At 36.6% G+C, this 18,312-nt stretch overlaps 1 protein-coding gene across 1 annotated transcript in view; it reads left to right on the forward strand.

Annotated features, from left to right (window-relative positions):
- The window catches only part of MYO9A (myosin IXA), a 269,941-nt gene that overhangs the window by 49,409 nt on the left and 202,220 nt on the right, over positions 1 to 18,312 (forward strand). Inside the window, exons 3-6 of the mRNA XM_060005673.2 lie at positions 3,860 to 3,954; positions 6,464 to 6,526; positions 15,734 to 15,833; positions 17,327 to 17,383. Of these exons, the coding sequence (XP_059861656.1) occupies positions 3,860 to 3,954; positions 6,464 to 6,526; positions 15,734 to 15,833; positions 17,327 to 17,383 (315 nt within the window). The remainder of the gene's footprint in view (positions 1 to 3,859; positions 3,955 to 6,463; positions 6,527 to 15,733; positions 15,834 to 17,326; positions 17,384 to 18,312) is intronic.

Raw genomic sequence — 18,312 nt, forward strand, 5'->3', positions numbered from 1 at the left:
AGTCTGTTTCTTAGCAGTCAGAAACTTCCAAAAAAAAAAAAAGTTGCCCAGGACCAGATGACTTCACTGATGAATTCTACTAAACATTTAAAGAAGAATTAACACAAATCCTTCAAAAATTCTTCCAAGAAATAGAACAGGAGGGAGGAACACTTTCTAATTTTATAAGGCCCAAAATATTTCACTGATACCAAAATTAAACAAAGACACCACAACAAAAGAAAATTACAGACTGATATACCTTGAAACACAAACATTCTTAAAGAAATACTGGCAAACTTAATTCAGCAAAATATAAAAAGAAGTATACACCATGGTAAAGTAGGATTTATATTAAGGAATGAAAGTTTGGTTAAACAATACAAAAATAAATGTATTATACAATATGAATAGACTAAAGGACAAAAGCCACACCATCATCAGAATAGATACAGAAAAAGCATTTGATAAAAACAACACCCTTTCATGATTAAAAAAACAAAACAAATAAACAAAACTACACTCTCAACAAACTAGGAATAGGAAGGAACTTTCTCAATCTGATTAAAAACACCTATTAAAAATTATAAGTTAACAACATACTTAATGGTGAAAGACTGAAAGCTTTCTCCCTTTGATCAGAAAGAAGACACAGATGTCTGCTCTCACCATTTCTTTTTTTTTTTAAATATTTATTTTATTTGGGTGCACTGGGTCTTAGTTGCCGCTCGCAGGCTCCTTAGTTGTGGCTCGCCGACTCCTTAGTTGTAGCTCTCTGACTCTTTGGTTGTGGCATGTGGGCTACTTAGTTGTGGCATGTGGACTTCTTAGTTGTGGCACGTGGACTCCTTAGTTGCGGCAGGAGGGCTCCTTAATACTCCTTAGTTGCAGCTCGCCAGTTCCTTAGTTGTGGCATGTGAACTCTTAGTTGCGACATGCATGTGGGATCTAGTTCCCTGACCAGGGATCGAACCTGGGCACCCTTCGTTGGTAGCATGGGAGTCTTAACCACTGCATCACCATTTTTTTTTTCCTTTTTTTCTCTTTCTCGCTCTCTTTTTTGGTACTGAAATATAGTTGATTTCTAATGTTGTGTTAGTTTCTCGTGTACAACAGAGTGATTCACTTATACATATATATACATATTCTTTTTCATATTCTTTTCCATCATAGGTTATTACAAGATATGTATATAGTTAGTTCCCTGTGCTATACAATAGGTCCTTGTTGTTTATTTATTTTATATGTAGTAGCGTGTATCTGCTAATCTCAAATTCCAAATTTATCCCTCTCCCACCCCCTTTCCTCTTTGGTAACCACAAATTTGTTCTCTGTGCCTGTGAGTCTGTTTCTGTTTTGTAAGTAAGTTTATTTGTGTCATATTTTAGATTCTACATATAAGTGGTATCACATGATATTGCTATCTTTCTCTTTCTGACTTCACTTAGTATGATAATCTCTAGGTCCATCCATGTTGTTGCAGATGGCATTATTTCATTCTTTTTTATGGCCGAGTAGTATTCCATTGTGTATATATACCACATCTTTATCCATTCTTCTGTCCATGGACATTTAGGTTGTTTCCATGTCTTGGCTATTTTAAGTGGTGCCACTATGAATATAAGGGTGCATGTATCTTTTCGAATTATTTTCTCCAGACATATGCCCAGGAGTGGGATCGGTGGATCACGTGGCAACTCTGTTTTTTAGGGTTTTTTTTAACAAACACACCTGTGGGAAAAGGTTGTTCTCAGTGAGTGATCTTCAAGTCAGGTCACAGAAAGATAGCCCTTTGAATGAGGTTTTCTAGGAAAATGCCAAATAGGTCAAATTGTGAGTTATCTGTGGGACAAGGCTTTAACTCTAACCCTAGTCTGATCTTTCCAGTGGCTTCTAGGCTAGACTGCTTTTTCTAAAAAAACCCTGTAATCGTAGGGTGTCAGTTTTCTCTTCAGTGTGGAGCTAGGGAGAGGGAATTGGTAATCAGGTAAGTTAAAATGACACCAATACCTGCTTTTCTTACCGAGATCCAGCTGTTTTCCTTGATTAAATGTTCTTCTACAAAGGATTATTCCAAGCCCTTGTTAATTTCTAGAATAATCAAAAAGTTGATGTTACTTTTGACAAATAACAATTTTTGTTAGTCTTATTTGTTTTATGAAGGGGAGAGGAATTTCAGAGATCTTTACCATTTTCTCTGATCTCATTCTCAGTAATCTTTTCAAGAGGTCTAAGTAATAAAATGTATTTTATATAGTTACTCATGTGGTTACTATTTCTACTGTTCTCTATTCCTTACGTTGATCCATATTTGAACATGATAGCATTTTCCTTCTGCATGAAGGACTTCCTTAGTTCTTTTAGTGTGGGTTCACTTAATGATGAATATTTTCAGATTTGTATATCTGAAATTGTGTTTTATTTGCCTTTATTTTTTAATGATTTACTTTAAAAAGTAGATATTAAACTTAAAAGAAATAACTTTACAGTAAAATTCTATGAATTGTAAACATATTAATTTGTGTAACCATTTATGGGTGTAGGTACAGAGTGGTTCCACTACCCCATGAAACTCCCTCATGCTATTCCTTATCTTCATACCCTCTGCCCTCCCATACTCCCATAACTTGTGGGAACTACTTGTTTATTCTTCATTGCTGGTTGTTGTTTTTTTATTTTCAAAGTGTCATATAAATGGAATCATACAGTATGTAGTGTTTGGAGACTGGCTTCTTTTATTCAGCATTATGTCTTGAAGATTTCATTTAAGTTGTTGAATATGTGAGTTCAACAGTGGGTTCTTTTAAATTTAAATTTTATTGAGATATAACATGAAATAAAATATAGCCATTTAAAATGTATGGTTTAGTGAATTTTGATAAATGCATATACCCTGTAACCACCATCATACAATCAAGCATAGAATATTTTCATTACCCCTTGTGTCCCTTTGTAGACATTTACCACCCCCATCCCCATTCCCAGACAGCTTCTAATCTGCTTCTTGTTACTCTTGTTTTGACTTTTCTAGAATTTCATATTACAATATGTACTCTTGTGTATGGTTTCTTCCACTTAGCATAATGTTTAATATTTGTCAGTGTTGATGTCTGTACCAGTAGTTCCTTCTTTATTGCTAGGTAATATTTCATTGCATGGTGTATACTTTTGGTTATAACTTAGGAAACATATATTTTTCATTCTTTCTAAAATAGTACTGTCATTTTGTTTTAAGTAGATATAATAAAGCGTAGTACATTATGTAATGAAACTTATTTCCTTTATACTGTTCTAGAATTTTAATTCTTTTGATGTAATTATTCTTTTCCTAGCCCATTGCTATTTCAGTTAAGCAAGTTTTAAAAAATACATATGTATAAATATATCAAGAATATTTGCTGGCTCTGGAATGTGAAAATGAAATCTGATTTGTAATGAGCAATACATTTTTTTTTTTTTTTTTTTTTTTTTTGCGGGGCCTCTCACTGCTGTGGCCTCTCCCGTTGCGGAGCACAGGCTCCAGACGCGCGGGCTCAGCGGCCATGGCTCACGGGCCCAGCCGCTCGGCGGCATGTGGGATCCTCCCAGACCAGGGCACAAACCCGCATCCCCTGCATTGGCAGGTGGACTCTCAACCGCTGCGCCACCAGGGAAGCCCAGCAATAAATTTTTAAAATTAAGATTTATTTTACTGAATAGTGTAAAATGCTGTCTACTTGGTTTCATTTCAAATGTTAGTTGCTTTCTTTTACTTTACCTGAACTATGAAAGTGAATTGCTTTTCTACTATCTCTTTAACATTATTTTATCTTTGAGCTGATTTAAGCAGGATTTTCCATTTTTAAAAAATAAAATTAATGAGAACTCTTTATTTTGACAGGCCTTTGGAAATGCAAAGACAGCTCATAATAACAATTCAAGTCGTTTTGGCAAGTTTATTCAAGTAAATTACCAAGAAACAGGCACTGTACTTGGGTAAGTAGCAGTAGCAGACTTTGGAGCGTGTTTATATTTTTGCCATTGCCCCTTCATAAACCATAGGTTGTTCATTTGCTTTTTAATGAGAATAGTGACATTAGTGTTTATATTAAATTTTTTTCTTCTCAATTATTTCTTTCTTTTGGAAAAGTTCAAACCTGAGAAAAGTTCTAAGAATAGTGTAACCCCCATATACCCTTAAGTTAGATTTATAAATTTTTAACAATTATATGCATTTGCTTTATCTTTCTATATTATTTCTACATTCATTTTTAAAATATTGTTTTTGAGTAAGTTGGGCAGGTAACTTGACCCCCTAATTACTGTATTTCCTAAAGCAACCACAATGACATTTTCCTACTTAATACTATTTTTTTAAAAATATCTTTATTGGAGTATAATTGCTTTACAATGTTGTGTTAGTTTCTGCTGTACAACAAACTGAATCAGCTATATGTATACATATATCCCCATATCCCCTCCCTCTTGAGCCCTAATACTATTTTATACTTAAGATATTTAATTTTGTCATAATAATAATTCTTATTATACAGTCTGTGATCAGAGTCCTCTGGTTGTGCCAGCAATATTCTTTATAACTTTTAAAAAATTAATAGACTATTTTTAGAACAGTTTTAGGTTTATGACAAAAATGAATAGAAAGTACAGAGAGTTCCCATATACCTCTTCACCCTGTCCCCCAGTTTCCCCTCTTAATAATATCTTGCATTAGTGTGTTCCATTTGTGTTGTACCTTGAATGGGCTTTGACAGATGTATAAAGGTATGTATTCACCCTGACAGTATTATATGGAATAGTTTCACTGCCCTAAAAATCCCTGTGCTCCACCTGTTCATCCCTTCCCACCCACTAACCTTTGGCAACCACTGACCTTTTCACTCTTAATAGGTTTGCATTTTCCAGAATGTCACATGGTTGGAATTATATAGTATATAGCCTTTACAGATTGGATTCTTTGCTCCTTAGCAATAGGTATTGAAGGATCTTTCATGTCTTTCATGGCTTGGTTTTATTGGACTAATAAATTTTTGGGTAATTGACATCTTTATGCTTTTTAGAAGTGTTTTTAGTTTCTTTATGTTTCTTGTTGAGTTTATTCCTAAGTATCTTATTTTATTTTTAATGTTGTTATTAAAGTGTGATTTTTCTCTTGCATTATATCTTCTAAAATTGCACATTATTTGTATATGTGAAGGCTACTGATTTTTATATCTTGTTATCTTACTGAATTATTTTATTGTTTATATTAGTTTTACTGTTGTTTCTCTTAACATTTCTAGGTGTATTATCATATCTGTATAAATAAATACTTTAAATTTTTTTCCTGTTCCTTATATCTCTGATTATTTTCTATCTTGTCTGACTACATACTCCTATACTGTGATAATATTGTTTTAGACCTTTGTGTGAATGCCTTTAATTTTCTTCACTAAGTAAAATACTGGCTTTAGGACATTTTATTGTGTTAATGAATTAAACATTGATTTTAATTTTCTTTGAGTGTTTTTGTCAGTAATGGCTATTGTATTTTATCAAAGGCCTTTTTGGCATCTATGGAAATTAGCTTGATCTTCATTTTGGGATCTATTAATTTTATTGTTATTTTGCATTCCTGGGGAAAAGATATCTGACTTGGTCAATACAAAGACACAAACACCCACAGACGTACACACACAGACATGTTTATACACATACATATGTAAACTGGTTGTTGTGTTCTGCTTGCTAGTTTTTATTTATGATTTTTGTATCCATATTAATAAGTGCTATGTACTCACCCTCTATGTGAGTTCTTCCTTACGTCCTTTTTCCTTCTTGGATTGAATCTTATGTGTCTCTCTTGGTACATCCATAATATTCTGGTCATTGCTATAAAATAAACCCTATCAACTCAGCATGATAGCTGCTAGTTTACCTGTTTTCTCCACTAGTTTGTAAGCCCCTTGAGGACAGGTAGTATATCACTTATTTCTGTATTTGAACAGTGCTTAGCACAGTGCCCAGTTAATTAATACTGAGTAAATTGGTAAATAATAAACTTACCAGAATTTATTCCAGAATGTGGCAACAGCATGGATATATAAAAAAAGTATATCTTTGAGCCTTATTTAGTAGTCTGGTCAAACTATAATATCTGAAAGGATGTCCAGTGGTATTGAGCCTAGAAAGAATGTAAGGTCTTTGTCACGGGAGGGTCTTATGTGCCATGTTTTGAACTTCTGACTTTATTTTGCTTTATTGAAAGAAAAAAAAAGACTTAGGAGTTTATGAACTTAATGTGGATGACACTAACAGTGTCCATAACACAATTATAGTGGTAAATGTACTCTGGAAGGCAGCTGTGCTCACCACTACACCACCAACACCAGTGCTACATGTACTCTGGATAGTATTCTTTATACTTTTGCATCTTCTCTGATAAAATATTTGTCTACTTTATATTAAGCTTTATTATTTATATCAATCAATTTTATTTTTCTTCTAGTGCCTATGTTGAAAAGTATCTACTGGAGAAGTCCAGACTCGTTTATCAAGAGCATAATGAACGGTACATATTTTAATTTGTGTAATTAGATCGAATTAACATTTGTATCATGTAGATTGACTTTTCAGATCTTTGTATATTATGACCTTTAACTCAGTTTATACCATGTATAACTTTATATATAATTGCTATTTCTCTCATGGGCAGAATACTGTACTTTTTAAGAAGCTGCTAGGAGGTCTTTTTTTTAATGGGTATATAGAAATGTTGTCCTTTCTAAATTCTAGGCAAACTATCAGAACAGGAAAATAGTGGTATCTCAGGTGGTATCGTTTTGTGAGCGTTTTGCCTTTGGACCTTTTGTCATGTCTTGATGTTCTTTCTCTAATTTGAGAAAAGTTTTTAATAAAGCTCTTAATTTCATTGTAATCTTTGAGGTATATGGAATTTCAGAGATGACATATATGTAACTTTCTTTAGATGAGGAAGCCAAATACCAGAGAGGTAAATGATTTGCTTCATGTTATAATGAGACAAAATGAAGAGCCAGAGTTTGAAGTTAAACAAACCTATATTCAAATATTGGATATGCTTTTGGCATATCACCTAACTTTATATACTTATATGCTTCTTATATACTTTTTCTCATTTTGCAGATGGAAAACTATCCTAAAGTTGTTTAGAGGATTAAATGAAATAACGTTTATAAAATGCTCAGTGTAGTCCTTATATATAATAAAATTTCATTAAACATTATCATAATTAATTACCTGTAAGCTTAGGACTAGAACTCAGACTTTTCTGTTAATTTTTTTGTGGCTAGCTGATGAGGAAATCTGAATTAGAGATGTTTCAGAATGAAGGGAAGAGAGTTTGGGGAAGAGAATAGCCTCCTAAAGACTTGTAGAGCTAACAGATACGGCTATTAGAAGGTTATTAGTAACTTTTTCTAACACATTTTAATAGAGTGGTAGTGATATAAGCCTGGTTTCCTTGGTTTTGAAGAATCAATGGCAGGAGAAGATCCAGAGCTTATATAAACTGATTCTCTGTTATCTTGCTAGATTTGATTTGTAGATGTATGTATAGTACTTATTACATGTTGCTGGATTTGGTTTGCTAGTATTTTTCTTTTAACATTTTTATTGGAGTATAATTGCTTTACAATGGTGTGTTAGCTTCTGCTATATAACAAAGTGAATCAGTTATACATATACATATATCCCCATATCTCTTCCCTCTTGTGTCTGCCTCCCTCCCACCCTCCCTATCCCACCCTTCTAGCTAGTCACAAAGCACTGAGCTGATCTCCCTGTGCTATGCGACTGCTTCCCACTAACTATCTATTTTACATTTGGTAGTGTATATATGTCCATGTATGAAATCATGTGATTTTTCTCCTTCAATTTGTTAATATGGTGTATCACATTGATTGATTTGCATATATTGAAGAATCCTTTCATTCCTGGGACAAACCCCACTTGATCATGGCGTATGATCCTTTTAACATTCTGTTGGACTGTTTGCTAGTATTTTGTTGAGGATTTTTGCATGTATGTTCATCAGTGATATTGGTCTGTAGTTTTCTTTTTTTGTGACATCTTTGTCTGGTTTTGGTATCAGGGTGATGGTGGCCTCATAGAATGAGTTTGGGAGTGTTCCTTCCTCTGCTATATTTTGGAAGAGTTTGAGAAGGATGGGTGTTAGCTCTTCTCTAAATGTTTGAAAACGCCTGTGAAGCCATCTGGTCCTGGGCTTTTGTTTGTTGGAAGATTTTTTTTTTTTTTTTGCGGTACGCGGGCCTCTCACTGTTGTGGCCTCTCCTGTTGTGGAGCACAGGCTCTGGATGCTCAGGCTCAGCGGCCATGGCTCACGGGCCCAGCCGCTCCACGGCATGTGGGATCTTCCCAGACTGGGGCACGAACCCGTGTCCCTTGCATCGGCAGGCGGACTCTCAACCACTGTGCCACCAGGGAAGCCCCTGTTGGAAGATTTTTAATCAGTTTCAATTTCGGTGCTTGTGATTGGTCTGTTTATATTTTCTATTTCTTCCTGGTTCAGTCTCAGAAGGCTGTGCATTTCTAAGAATTTGTCCATTTCTTCCAGGTTGTCCATTTTATTGCCATATAGTTGCTTGTAGTAATCTCTCATGATTGTTTGTGTTTCTGCAGTGTCAGTTGTTACTTCTCCTTTTTCATTTCTAATTCTGTTGATTTGAGTCTTCTCCCTTTTTTCTTGATGAGTCTGGCTAATGGTTTATCAATTTTGTTTATCTTCTCAAAGAACCAGCTTTTAGTTTTATTGATCTTTGCTATCATTTCCTTCATTTCTTTTTCATATATTTCTGATCTGATCTTTATGATTTCTTTCCTTCTGCTAACTTTGGGGAGTTTTTGTTCTTCTTTCTCTAATTACTTTAGGTGTAAGGTTAGGTTGTTTATTTGAGATTTTTCTTGTTTCTTGAGGTAGGATTGTATTGCTATAAACTTCCCTCTTAGAACTGCTTTCGCTGCATCCCGTAGGTTTTCGGCCAGCGTGTTTTCATTGTCATTTGTTTGTAGGTATTTTTTGATTTCCTCTTTGATTTCTTCAGTAATCCATTGGCTATTTAGTAGCATATTGCTTAGCCTCCATGTGTTTGTATTTTTTACAGTTTTTTTCCTGTAATTAATATCTAGTCTCATAGCATAGTGGTCGGAGAAGATACTTGATATGATTTCAATTTTCTTAAATTTACCAAGGCTTGATTTGTGACCCAAGATATGATGTATTCTGGAGAATGTTCCATGAGCACTTGAGAAGAAACTATATTCTGTTGTTTTTGGTTGGAATGTCCTATAAATATCAATTAAGTCCATCTTGTTTAATGTATCATTTAAAGCTTGTGTTTCCTTATTTATTTTCATTTTGGTTGATCTGTCCATTGGTGAAAGTGGGGTGTTAAAAGTCCCCTACTATGAATGTGTTACTGTAAATTTCCCCTTTTGTGGCTGTTAGCATTTGCCTTAAGTATTGAGGCTCTCCTATGTTGGGTGCATAAATATTCACAATTTTTATATCTTCTTCTTGGATTGTTCCATTGATCATTATGTAGTGTCCTTCTTTGTCTCTTGTAATAGTCTTTACTTTAAAGTCTATTTTGTCTGATATGAGAATTGCTACTCCAGCTTTCTTTTGATTTCCGTTTGCATGGAATGTCTTTTTCCATCCCCTCACTTTCAGTCTGTATGTGTCCCTAGGTCTGAAGTAGGCCTCTTATAGACAGCATATATACGGGTCTTGTTTTTGTATCCATTCAGCCAGTGTATGTCTTTTGGTTGGACCATTTAATCCGTTTACATTTAGGGTAGTTATCGATATATATGTTCCTATTACCATTTTCTGAATTGTTTTGGATTTGTTATTGTAGGTCTTTTCCTTCTCTTGTGTTTCCTGCCTAGAGAAATTCCTTTAGCATTTGTTGTAAAGCTGGTTTGGTGGTGCTGAATTCTCTTAGCTTTTGCTTGTCTGTAAAGGTTTAAATTTCTCCATCAAATCTGAATGAGATCCTTGCTGGGTAGAGTAATCTTGGTTGTAGGTTTTTCCCTTTCATTACTTTAAATGTGTCCTGCCACTCCCTTCTGGCTTGCAGAGCTTCTGCTGAAAGATCAGCTGTTAAACTTATGGGGATTCCCTTGTATGTTATTTATTGCTTTTCCCTTGCTGCTTTTAATAACTTTTCTTTGTATTTAATTTTTGATAGTGTGATTAATATGTTTCTTGGCATCTTTCTCCTTGGATTTATCCTGTATGGGACTCCCTGTGCTTCCTGGACTTGATTATTTCCTTTCCCATATTATGGAAGTTTTGAACTATAATCTCTTCAGATATTTTCTCAGTCCCTTTCTTTTTCTCTTCTTCTTCTGGGACCCCTGTAATTCGAATGTTGGTGCGTTTAACGTTGTTCCAGAGGTATCTGAACCAGTCCTCAATTCATTTCATTCTTTTTTCTTTATTCTGCTCTGTGGTAGTTATTTCCACTATTTTATCTTCCATGTCACTTATCTCTTCTTCTGCCTCAGTTGTTCTGCTATTGATTCCTTCTAGAGAATTTTTAATTTCATTTTTTGTGTTGTTCTTCAATGTTTGTTTGTTCTTTAGTTCTTCTAGGTCCTTGTTAAATGTTTCTTATATTTTCTCTGTTCTATTTCCAAGATTTTGGTCATCTTTACTATCATTACTCTGAATTCTTTTTCTGGTAGACTGCCTATTTCCTCTTCATTTGTTTGGTCTGGTGGGTTTTTACCTTGCTCCTTCATCTGCTGCATATTTCTCTGTCTTCTCATTTTGCTTCACTTAGTGTATTTGGCGTCTCCTTTTCGTAGGCTGCAGGTTCGTAGTTCCCATTGTTTTTGATGTCTTCCCCCACTGGGTAAGGTTGGTTCAGTGGCTTGTGTAGACTTCCTGGTAGAGGAGACTGGTGCCCGTGTCCTGGTGGCTGGAGCTGAATTTTGTCTTTCTGGTGGGCAGGGCCACATCCGGTGGTGTGTTTTGGGGTGTCTGTGAACTCATTATGATTTTAGGCAGCCTTTTTGCTAATAGTGGGGTTATGTTCCTATCTTGCTTGTTGTTTGGCATGGGGTGTCCAGCACTGTAGCTTGCTGGTCGTTGAGTGGAGCTGGGTCTTAGCATTGAGACGGAGATCTCTGGGAGAGCTCTCGCTGATTGATATTATGTGGGGCCAGGAGGTCTCCGGTGATCCAATGTCCTGAACTCGGAACTTGGCTCTCCCACCTCTGAGGCCCAGGCCTGACACCCAGCCGGAGCACCAAGACCCTGTTAGCCACATGGCTCAGAAGAAAAGGGAGAAGAAAAAAAGAAAGAAAGAAAAAATAAAATAAAGTTATTAAAATAAAAAAAATTTTAAAAATTATTAAAATAAAAAAGTAATTAAAAAAAGAAAAGCAGAGAGCAACCAAACCAGTAAACAAATCCACCAATGATAACAAGCACTAAAAGCTAAACTAAGATAAACATGTACATCAGAAACTAGTCAGTGTGTACAGCAAACCCCAGGTCTACAGTTGCTCCCAAAGTCCACCGCCTGAATTTTGGGATGATTCTTTGTGTATTCAGGTATTCCACAGATGCAGGGTACATCAGGTTGATTGTGGAGATTTAATCTGCTGCTCTTGAGGCTGCTGGGAGAGATTTCCCTTTCTCTTTGTTCACACACCTCCTGGGGTTCAGCTTTGGATTTGGCCCTGCCTCTGTGTGTAGGTTCCCCTCTGACATCTGTTCTTCATCCAGATGAGGGGCGGTTAAAGGAGCGACTGATTAGGGGACTGTTGCTCACTCAGACTAGGGGGAGGGAGGGGTACGGAATGTTGGGTGAGGTTGAGGTGGCAGAGGCTGGCGTGACGTTGCAACAGCCTGAGGCATGCCGTGTGTTCTCCTGGATAAGTTGTCCTTGGATCACAGGACCCTGGCAGTGGCAGGCTGCACAGGCTCCCAGGAGGGGAGGTGTGGATAGTGACCTGTACTTGCACACAGGCTTCTTGGTGGCTGCAGCAGCAGCCTTAGCATTTTATGCCCGTCTTCTGGGGTTCGCACTGATGACCGCAGCTTGCGCCTGTCTCTGAAGCTCGTTTAGGCGGTGCTCTGAATCCCCTCTCCTCTCACACCCCGAAACAATGGTCTCTTGCCTCATAGGCAGGTCCAGAGTTTTTCCCGGACTCCCTCCTGGCTAGCTGTGGCGCACTAGCCCCCTTCACGCTGTGTTCACGCAGGCAACCCCAGTCCTCTCCCTGGGATCTGACCTCCGAAGCCCAAGCCTCAGCTCCCAGCCCCGCCTGCCCCGTTGGGTGAGCAGACAAGCCTCTCAGGCTGGTGAGTGCTGGTTGGCACCGATCCTCTGTGCGGGAATCTCTCCTCTTTGCCCTCTGCACCCCTGTTGCTGTGCTCTCCTCCTTGGCTCCAAAGCTTCCCCCTCCCCACCCCCTGGTTCCACTAGTGAAGGGGCTTCGTATTGCGTGGAAACCTTTCCTCCTTCACGACTGCCTCCCAGAGGCACAGGTTCTGTCCCTATTCTTTTGTCTCTGTTTTCTCTTTTTTCTTTTGCCCTACCCAGGTACGTGGGGGGTTTCTTGCCTTTTGGGAAGTCTGAGTTCTTCTGCCAGCATTCAGTAGGTGGTCTGTAGGAGTTGTTCCACATTAGATGTATTTTTGATGTATTTGTGGGGAGGAAGGTGATCTCCACATCTTACTGCTCCGCCATCTTGAAGGTCCTCTCTGCTATTTCTTTCTTTCTTTCTTTTTTTTTTTTTTTTGCGGTACGCGGGCCTCTCACTGTTGTGGCCTCTCCCACTGCGGAGCACAGGCTCCAGACGCGCAGGCTCAGTGGCCATGGCTCACGGGCCCAACCGCTCCGCAGCATGTGGGATCTTCCCGGACCAGGACACGAACCCATGTCCCCTGCATCGGCAGGCAGACTCTCAACCACTGCGCCACCGGGGAAGCCCTGCTATTTATTTCTTAATGCTTAATTGAATCTCCTCTAGTTTCCTTTCATTTCAGTGAGAAAAACTCCCTGTAGCATTTTTTATGGGGCCCATCTGTTAGCTCTGAAGTATATTAATTTTTGTTTATCTGGGAATATCCTAATTTCTTCTTTATTTTTGAAGGATAGTTTTGCTGAATATATAATTCTTGATTTTTTTTTTTTCTTTTAGTACTTTGAATCTGTTTCCTTTCCATGGTTCCTGATGAGAAATCATTTGGTAATCTTATATTATGATCCCTTGATGAGGCATTTCTCTCATGGTGCTTTGAAAATTTTTTCGTTGTCTTTCAACAGTTTTACTTTGTCTAGGTGTGGATCTCTTTGAGTTTTTCCCTCCTGGAGTTCATTGAGTTTCTTGGATGTACAGGTTGATATTTTTCATCAAATTTGGGGAGTTTCTGGTCATGTTTTTCAAATATTCTTTCTGCTCTTTTCTTTCTTCTCTTTTTGAGGCTCCCATTGTGCATATTTTGGTGTTATATATTGTACATGTGTTGGTGTCTCCTTAATAGTGTCCCACAGATCTCTGAGGTTGATAACTTTTCTTCATTCATGGTTGTTTCTCTTCCTCAGACTAACTAGCCTTAACTGACCTTTCTTCAAGTCCACTGATTCCTTCTTCTGCTTGCAAATCTGCTTTTGAGCTCCTCTAGAGAGTTTTTCATTTTAGTTATTACAATTTTGAACTCCAAAATTTCTTTTTTGATTATTTTATAAGTTCTGTATACTTACTGAGAGCTTCTATTTGATGAGACAGCATTCTCATACTTTAGTTCTTTAAACATGGTTTCCTTCAGTTCTTTGTATTTAAAACAGCTGATTAAAAGCCTTATCTAGTAAGTCTAATGTCAGAACCTCCCCAGGAACAGTTATTATTGAATGTTTTTTCTCCTTTGTATGTGGTATACTTTCTTTGTTTGTTTGTTTTAAATAAATAAATTTATTTATTTATTTATTTCTGGCTGCATTGGGTCTTCATTGCTGCGTGCGGGCTTTTTCTAGTTGCGGCCAGCGGGGGCTTCTCTTCGTTGCAGTGTGCAGGCTTCTCATTGCAGTGGCTTCTCTTGTTGTGGAGCATGAGCTCTAGGTGCCCGGGCTTCAGTAGTTTTGGCACACGGGCTTCAGTAGTTGTGGCTCGCAGGCTCTAGAGTGCAGGCTCAGTAGTTGTGGCGCATGGGCTTAGTTGCTGTGCGGCATGTGGGATCTTTCCGGCCCAGGGTTTGAACCCGTGTCCCCTGCATTAGCAGGTGGATGCCTAACCACTGCGTCACCAGGGAAGCCTGTATGTGCTATACTTTCTGATTTCCTTGCGTGACTTGTAAATTTTTGTTGAAAATTGGACGTTTTAAGTAATAATTGGACATTTAAAATAATCATGTGGCAGCTCTAGAAATGAGTTCCTCCCCTTCCAGGCTTTGTGGTTGTTACTTTTGTTCCTTGTGTTTGTTTTGTGAATTTTCTGAGCTAATTTGAAGTCTTTGAAAAGTCTTTTTCAAGTGTAGCTATTGAAGTATCTGCTTGGTTAGATTTAATGATTGAGCAGAGTGTTCCTCAAATGGTTGGAAACAATAAGTCTCCCAGACTTTGCCTCAGGGCTCTCTATGGGTATTGGGCCATGACGTTTAACACCTAGGTAGGCATTTTGTAATTCTGCCTTAGCCTTTACTTCCTCCTTGTGCAGACCTTCCGGGTTAGTGATAGGTGAGAGGTTAGTATCTCCTCTTGTCTTTGCTGAGTGGACATGCAACCCTGGGCATGGGCACAGGCTATGCATGCACATGGCCTTTTAGATTCCCAGGAACGTATTGGGGCTTTTCAAAGCCTCTGTGGATGTCTCATTTCCCACCTTTTCCCTTTAAGTTCTTTGGTGAGCCTACTGTGTGCTCCAACATTTGTTCATGGCTGCAGGAGGCTGATATGTTCAAAAATTGCCTATAATTGTTTCCTACAAATGTCTCTGGGGCAAAGATTTTCGTACTGGGCTAACTCTGAGTCAGGTCAAATAAGGATAGTTTTGAAAATGGCTTCTTCCAAGGAACAACCAGACAGATCAGATAATCATATTTCTCAGGGAATGAGACTCTGAATGAGCCCCAACCCCATTCTGCCCTCTTTTGGAGGCTGCCAGGCTTTGGGTGTCCACTTCAGTTGTAAGCTGTTGGTATTGAAAGCTACCATGGATCTGGTAAGCAGGAGGTGGAATAGGGCAATTTAAAAGGCCATCAAGCTTCAGTTTTTACTGAGATTCAGCTGTTTTTCTTGTGTAAACACTCTCTGGATTGCTGTTTTCTTTTGGTTAATTTCTAGAGTTGATTCTGACAAATTTGCCAGTTTTCTAATTGGTTCTGTGGAGAGAATTTTTAGAGGTCTCACGTTTACTGTATTGCTGCCTTCACCTTTCTCTTTTGTTTCCAGCATACAAAACATTATTTTATTTTGTAGTACTTATTTTTTATTTGGGCCACACTGCGCGGCTTGCTGCATCTTAGTTCCCCGACCAGGGATTGAACCTGGGCCACGGCAGTGATGAAAGCTCTGAGTCCTAACCACTTGACTGCCACTTGAATTCCCCTGTAGTACTTAAATATTGAATTTATCACCTTTGTATTAAGAAAATGAAGCAAAGCTGAAACAGTTTACTAATTAATGTTTTCTTTTTCTTTTTTCTTGTTGAATAATAACCATTAGACCATGTTCATTATAAAGCCATACTTCTTTGTTTCCAACAGGAACTATCATGTATTTTATTACCTCCTGGCAGGAGCAAGTGAAGAAGAGAGATTAGCATTCCATCTTAAACAACCGGAAGAATATCATTATCTCAATCAGGTGGGAGTTCATGAAAAGCGTTTTGAAATGTAGGGCATTATTAAATTTTAGCTCTTGAGGAAAGTTTTTTTTCCTAGTACTTTGTTTCTGAAACCTGGTTGGTAGTGGATATTAACTAGCATTTTCATGTATGCAATCTAAAAATCTATGTGATGCAGTTCTTAAATTTAAAAATTATTATTCTTATATGAATTGGAAAATTGCTTTTTGTGAGACTCTTTAAGAGAATAATAAACTGTTTATAGATACTTCCAGCTTAGAAAAATGCTTTACTCTTTCCAAAGTGATTTACCTTTTACAGACCACAGCATGTTAAATGTTACTAATGATTCATGCTTGCCCTTGTCAAAGGATTACTGAAACTTTATTTGCATGTTTGAAGTCTAATACATATACCTCTTTGCATGATATTATGATACTGACTTAGAGTATGATTATTTTTATAACTCAGTGATTATCCTATTAAACATTCAGTATGAAAATTCACTAAAGGAAATGACTTAGAGAATTTGTAACTTACCTTGTAACTCAGAATTCACCCCTAAACTTCCATAATAAGTAGTAATTCTCACAACTTTTCATTGCATTGGTTTCTACAATTTTATTCCTCATATTAACAGAAATTCTAGAACTGGTAATAATGGAATTGGTCTGACAGTAGATCATTTAAATAATAGATTGTTTCCCCTCATTTTTTTGTTTGAGGCAAGATGTAATGTCTATGGAAAGAAATTCCTTTTGGGTAATTTAAAAAATTCTTATGAGGGTTTTGTAAGGAAATTGACACTTTGATGTGGCTCGGAGATTGTAGTATGTATTTAGGGTTATGAAAGTAACATCTCAGACTTTTTGCAAGATATAGAGCATGCTGTATAACTGATATTTCCTAATTTTGAAACTACATATTTATATAAGCTAATATAACTCTGTATTACTATATTGAGAATTTCAAAATTGTGTTATATATCACTTCCCAGTATGACACTAGGCATTTTTACTGTATTGAATTTAAGTATATTAAAAAAAATCATTGATTTAGCTTCTGAGTATTTTCCTTTCCTTTCCTGTTTAAACTATTTGCCTTATATATGGGTGATTAAATATTTTCCTTTTTAAAAAGTAGTAATTGCCCATAAATGAGCTGATAGTTGTTAGTATTAGAGAAATCCAGAGTTTATTGCATCTCTTCCAGATATTTTTTGTAATCAGTGTCCATACCATACATATTCTTATCGTAAGGTCAGTATTCAGAGACTATGGGACTCAGCAGTTACTATATTTCAGAGTAACTGAATAATAGCAAGTATGGATTGGTTATGATAATATATGATCTCCCAGAATCTGAATGTTTACTTAGTTGTTTCTTGTTTTGTGCTGGTACACAAAATAACTTTCTTTGGTAACAGCTGTGCTATGTGAGCACTACGTCTAAGAGGTGATTAGAGAAGTGGAATAATTATTACTTCTACCTAACTAATCTGCCTTACTTTCAGATAACAAAGAAGCCCCTCAGACAGAGCTGGGATGATTATTGCTATGACTCTGAGCCGGTCAGTACAAGTGCCTAAATAAATATTCTGTGTTCCTGTTAAAGGACCCTCACCTTGCTCATTTGCATCTGTCTTGTGACTTAGGAAGAAAATCAGCTAAAATACAAGCAAAGACTCTAAGAAAGAAGATAAATCAATGTTTAATTTATTTGAATTGATTTATTTGTATGTGTATGGTTTATTGATTAAAAACCAGTCAATTTACCATTTTTGGATTGTTTTTGCTGTTTAGACTGTATTCAATATTTATTTTGACCAATAATAAATAGATTGCATTCCTGACTTCAGCATTGTTATGGATCCTTATGAACTATAGGATTTTTTTCCTTGAGATTTGTTTGTTTCAGTTCTTTTTCAATAGTTTAGTTACCCACATATTATGAGTAATATTTATTGTTTATTTTAAAAAGTTACATCCTTCCTGTTTTATATGTCAGGTAACAGTCTTTTCACATAATGAATGCATACTTTTTTTTTAATAGCAAGAGAGGCTATAGCCTTTATGTAATTTTCCAAAAATTAAGAATTGAAATTCCTATAAATAAGATTATTTTATGTTTTAAATTGAGAATGATTTAAGGGCATATATGATGTAATATAAAATGAGTAGGTAAATTTAGCTTTAGTTGTTATATTTTGTAAGAACAAGTTTGTAATTGTAAAAAGAACACAAAAAGCCTTTTTCCTTTACTTCAGTTTGCAATTAGGTCAGATGTGAGAGGCTGAAAACATGCACTCATCTATATTCATTAACTAATGAACTAATTTATTAACCATTCCTCCTGGAAACATAACATGTCTTATTCCTTGCTTTAAATAACCATCACTTTAATTCTTACTGCATGTGATTACAAACTCCTCTAATTGCAAAACTATCAGAGTTGAGAAGGATTAGTAATTATGACATTAACTTTTTCCTTCAGTTTAAT

The sequence above is a fragment of the Delphinus delphis genome, chromosome 2, assembly GCF_949987515.2.
Source record: "Delphinus delphis chromosome 2, mDelDel1.2, whole genome shotgun sequence".
In the NCBI taxonomy this organism is placed as follows: Eukaryota; Metazoa; Chordata; class Mammalia; order Artiodactyla; family Delphinidae; genus Delphinus; species Delphinus delphis.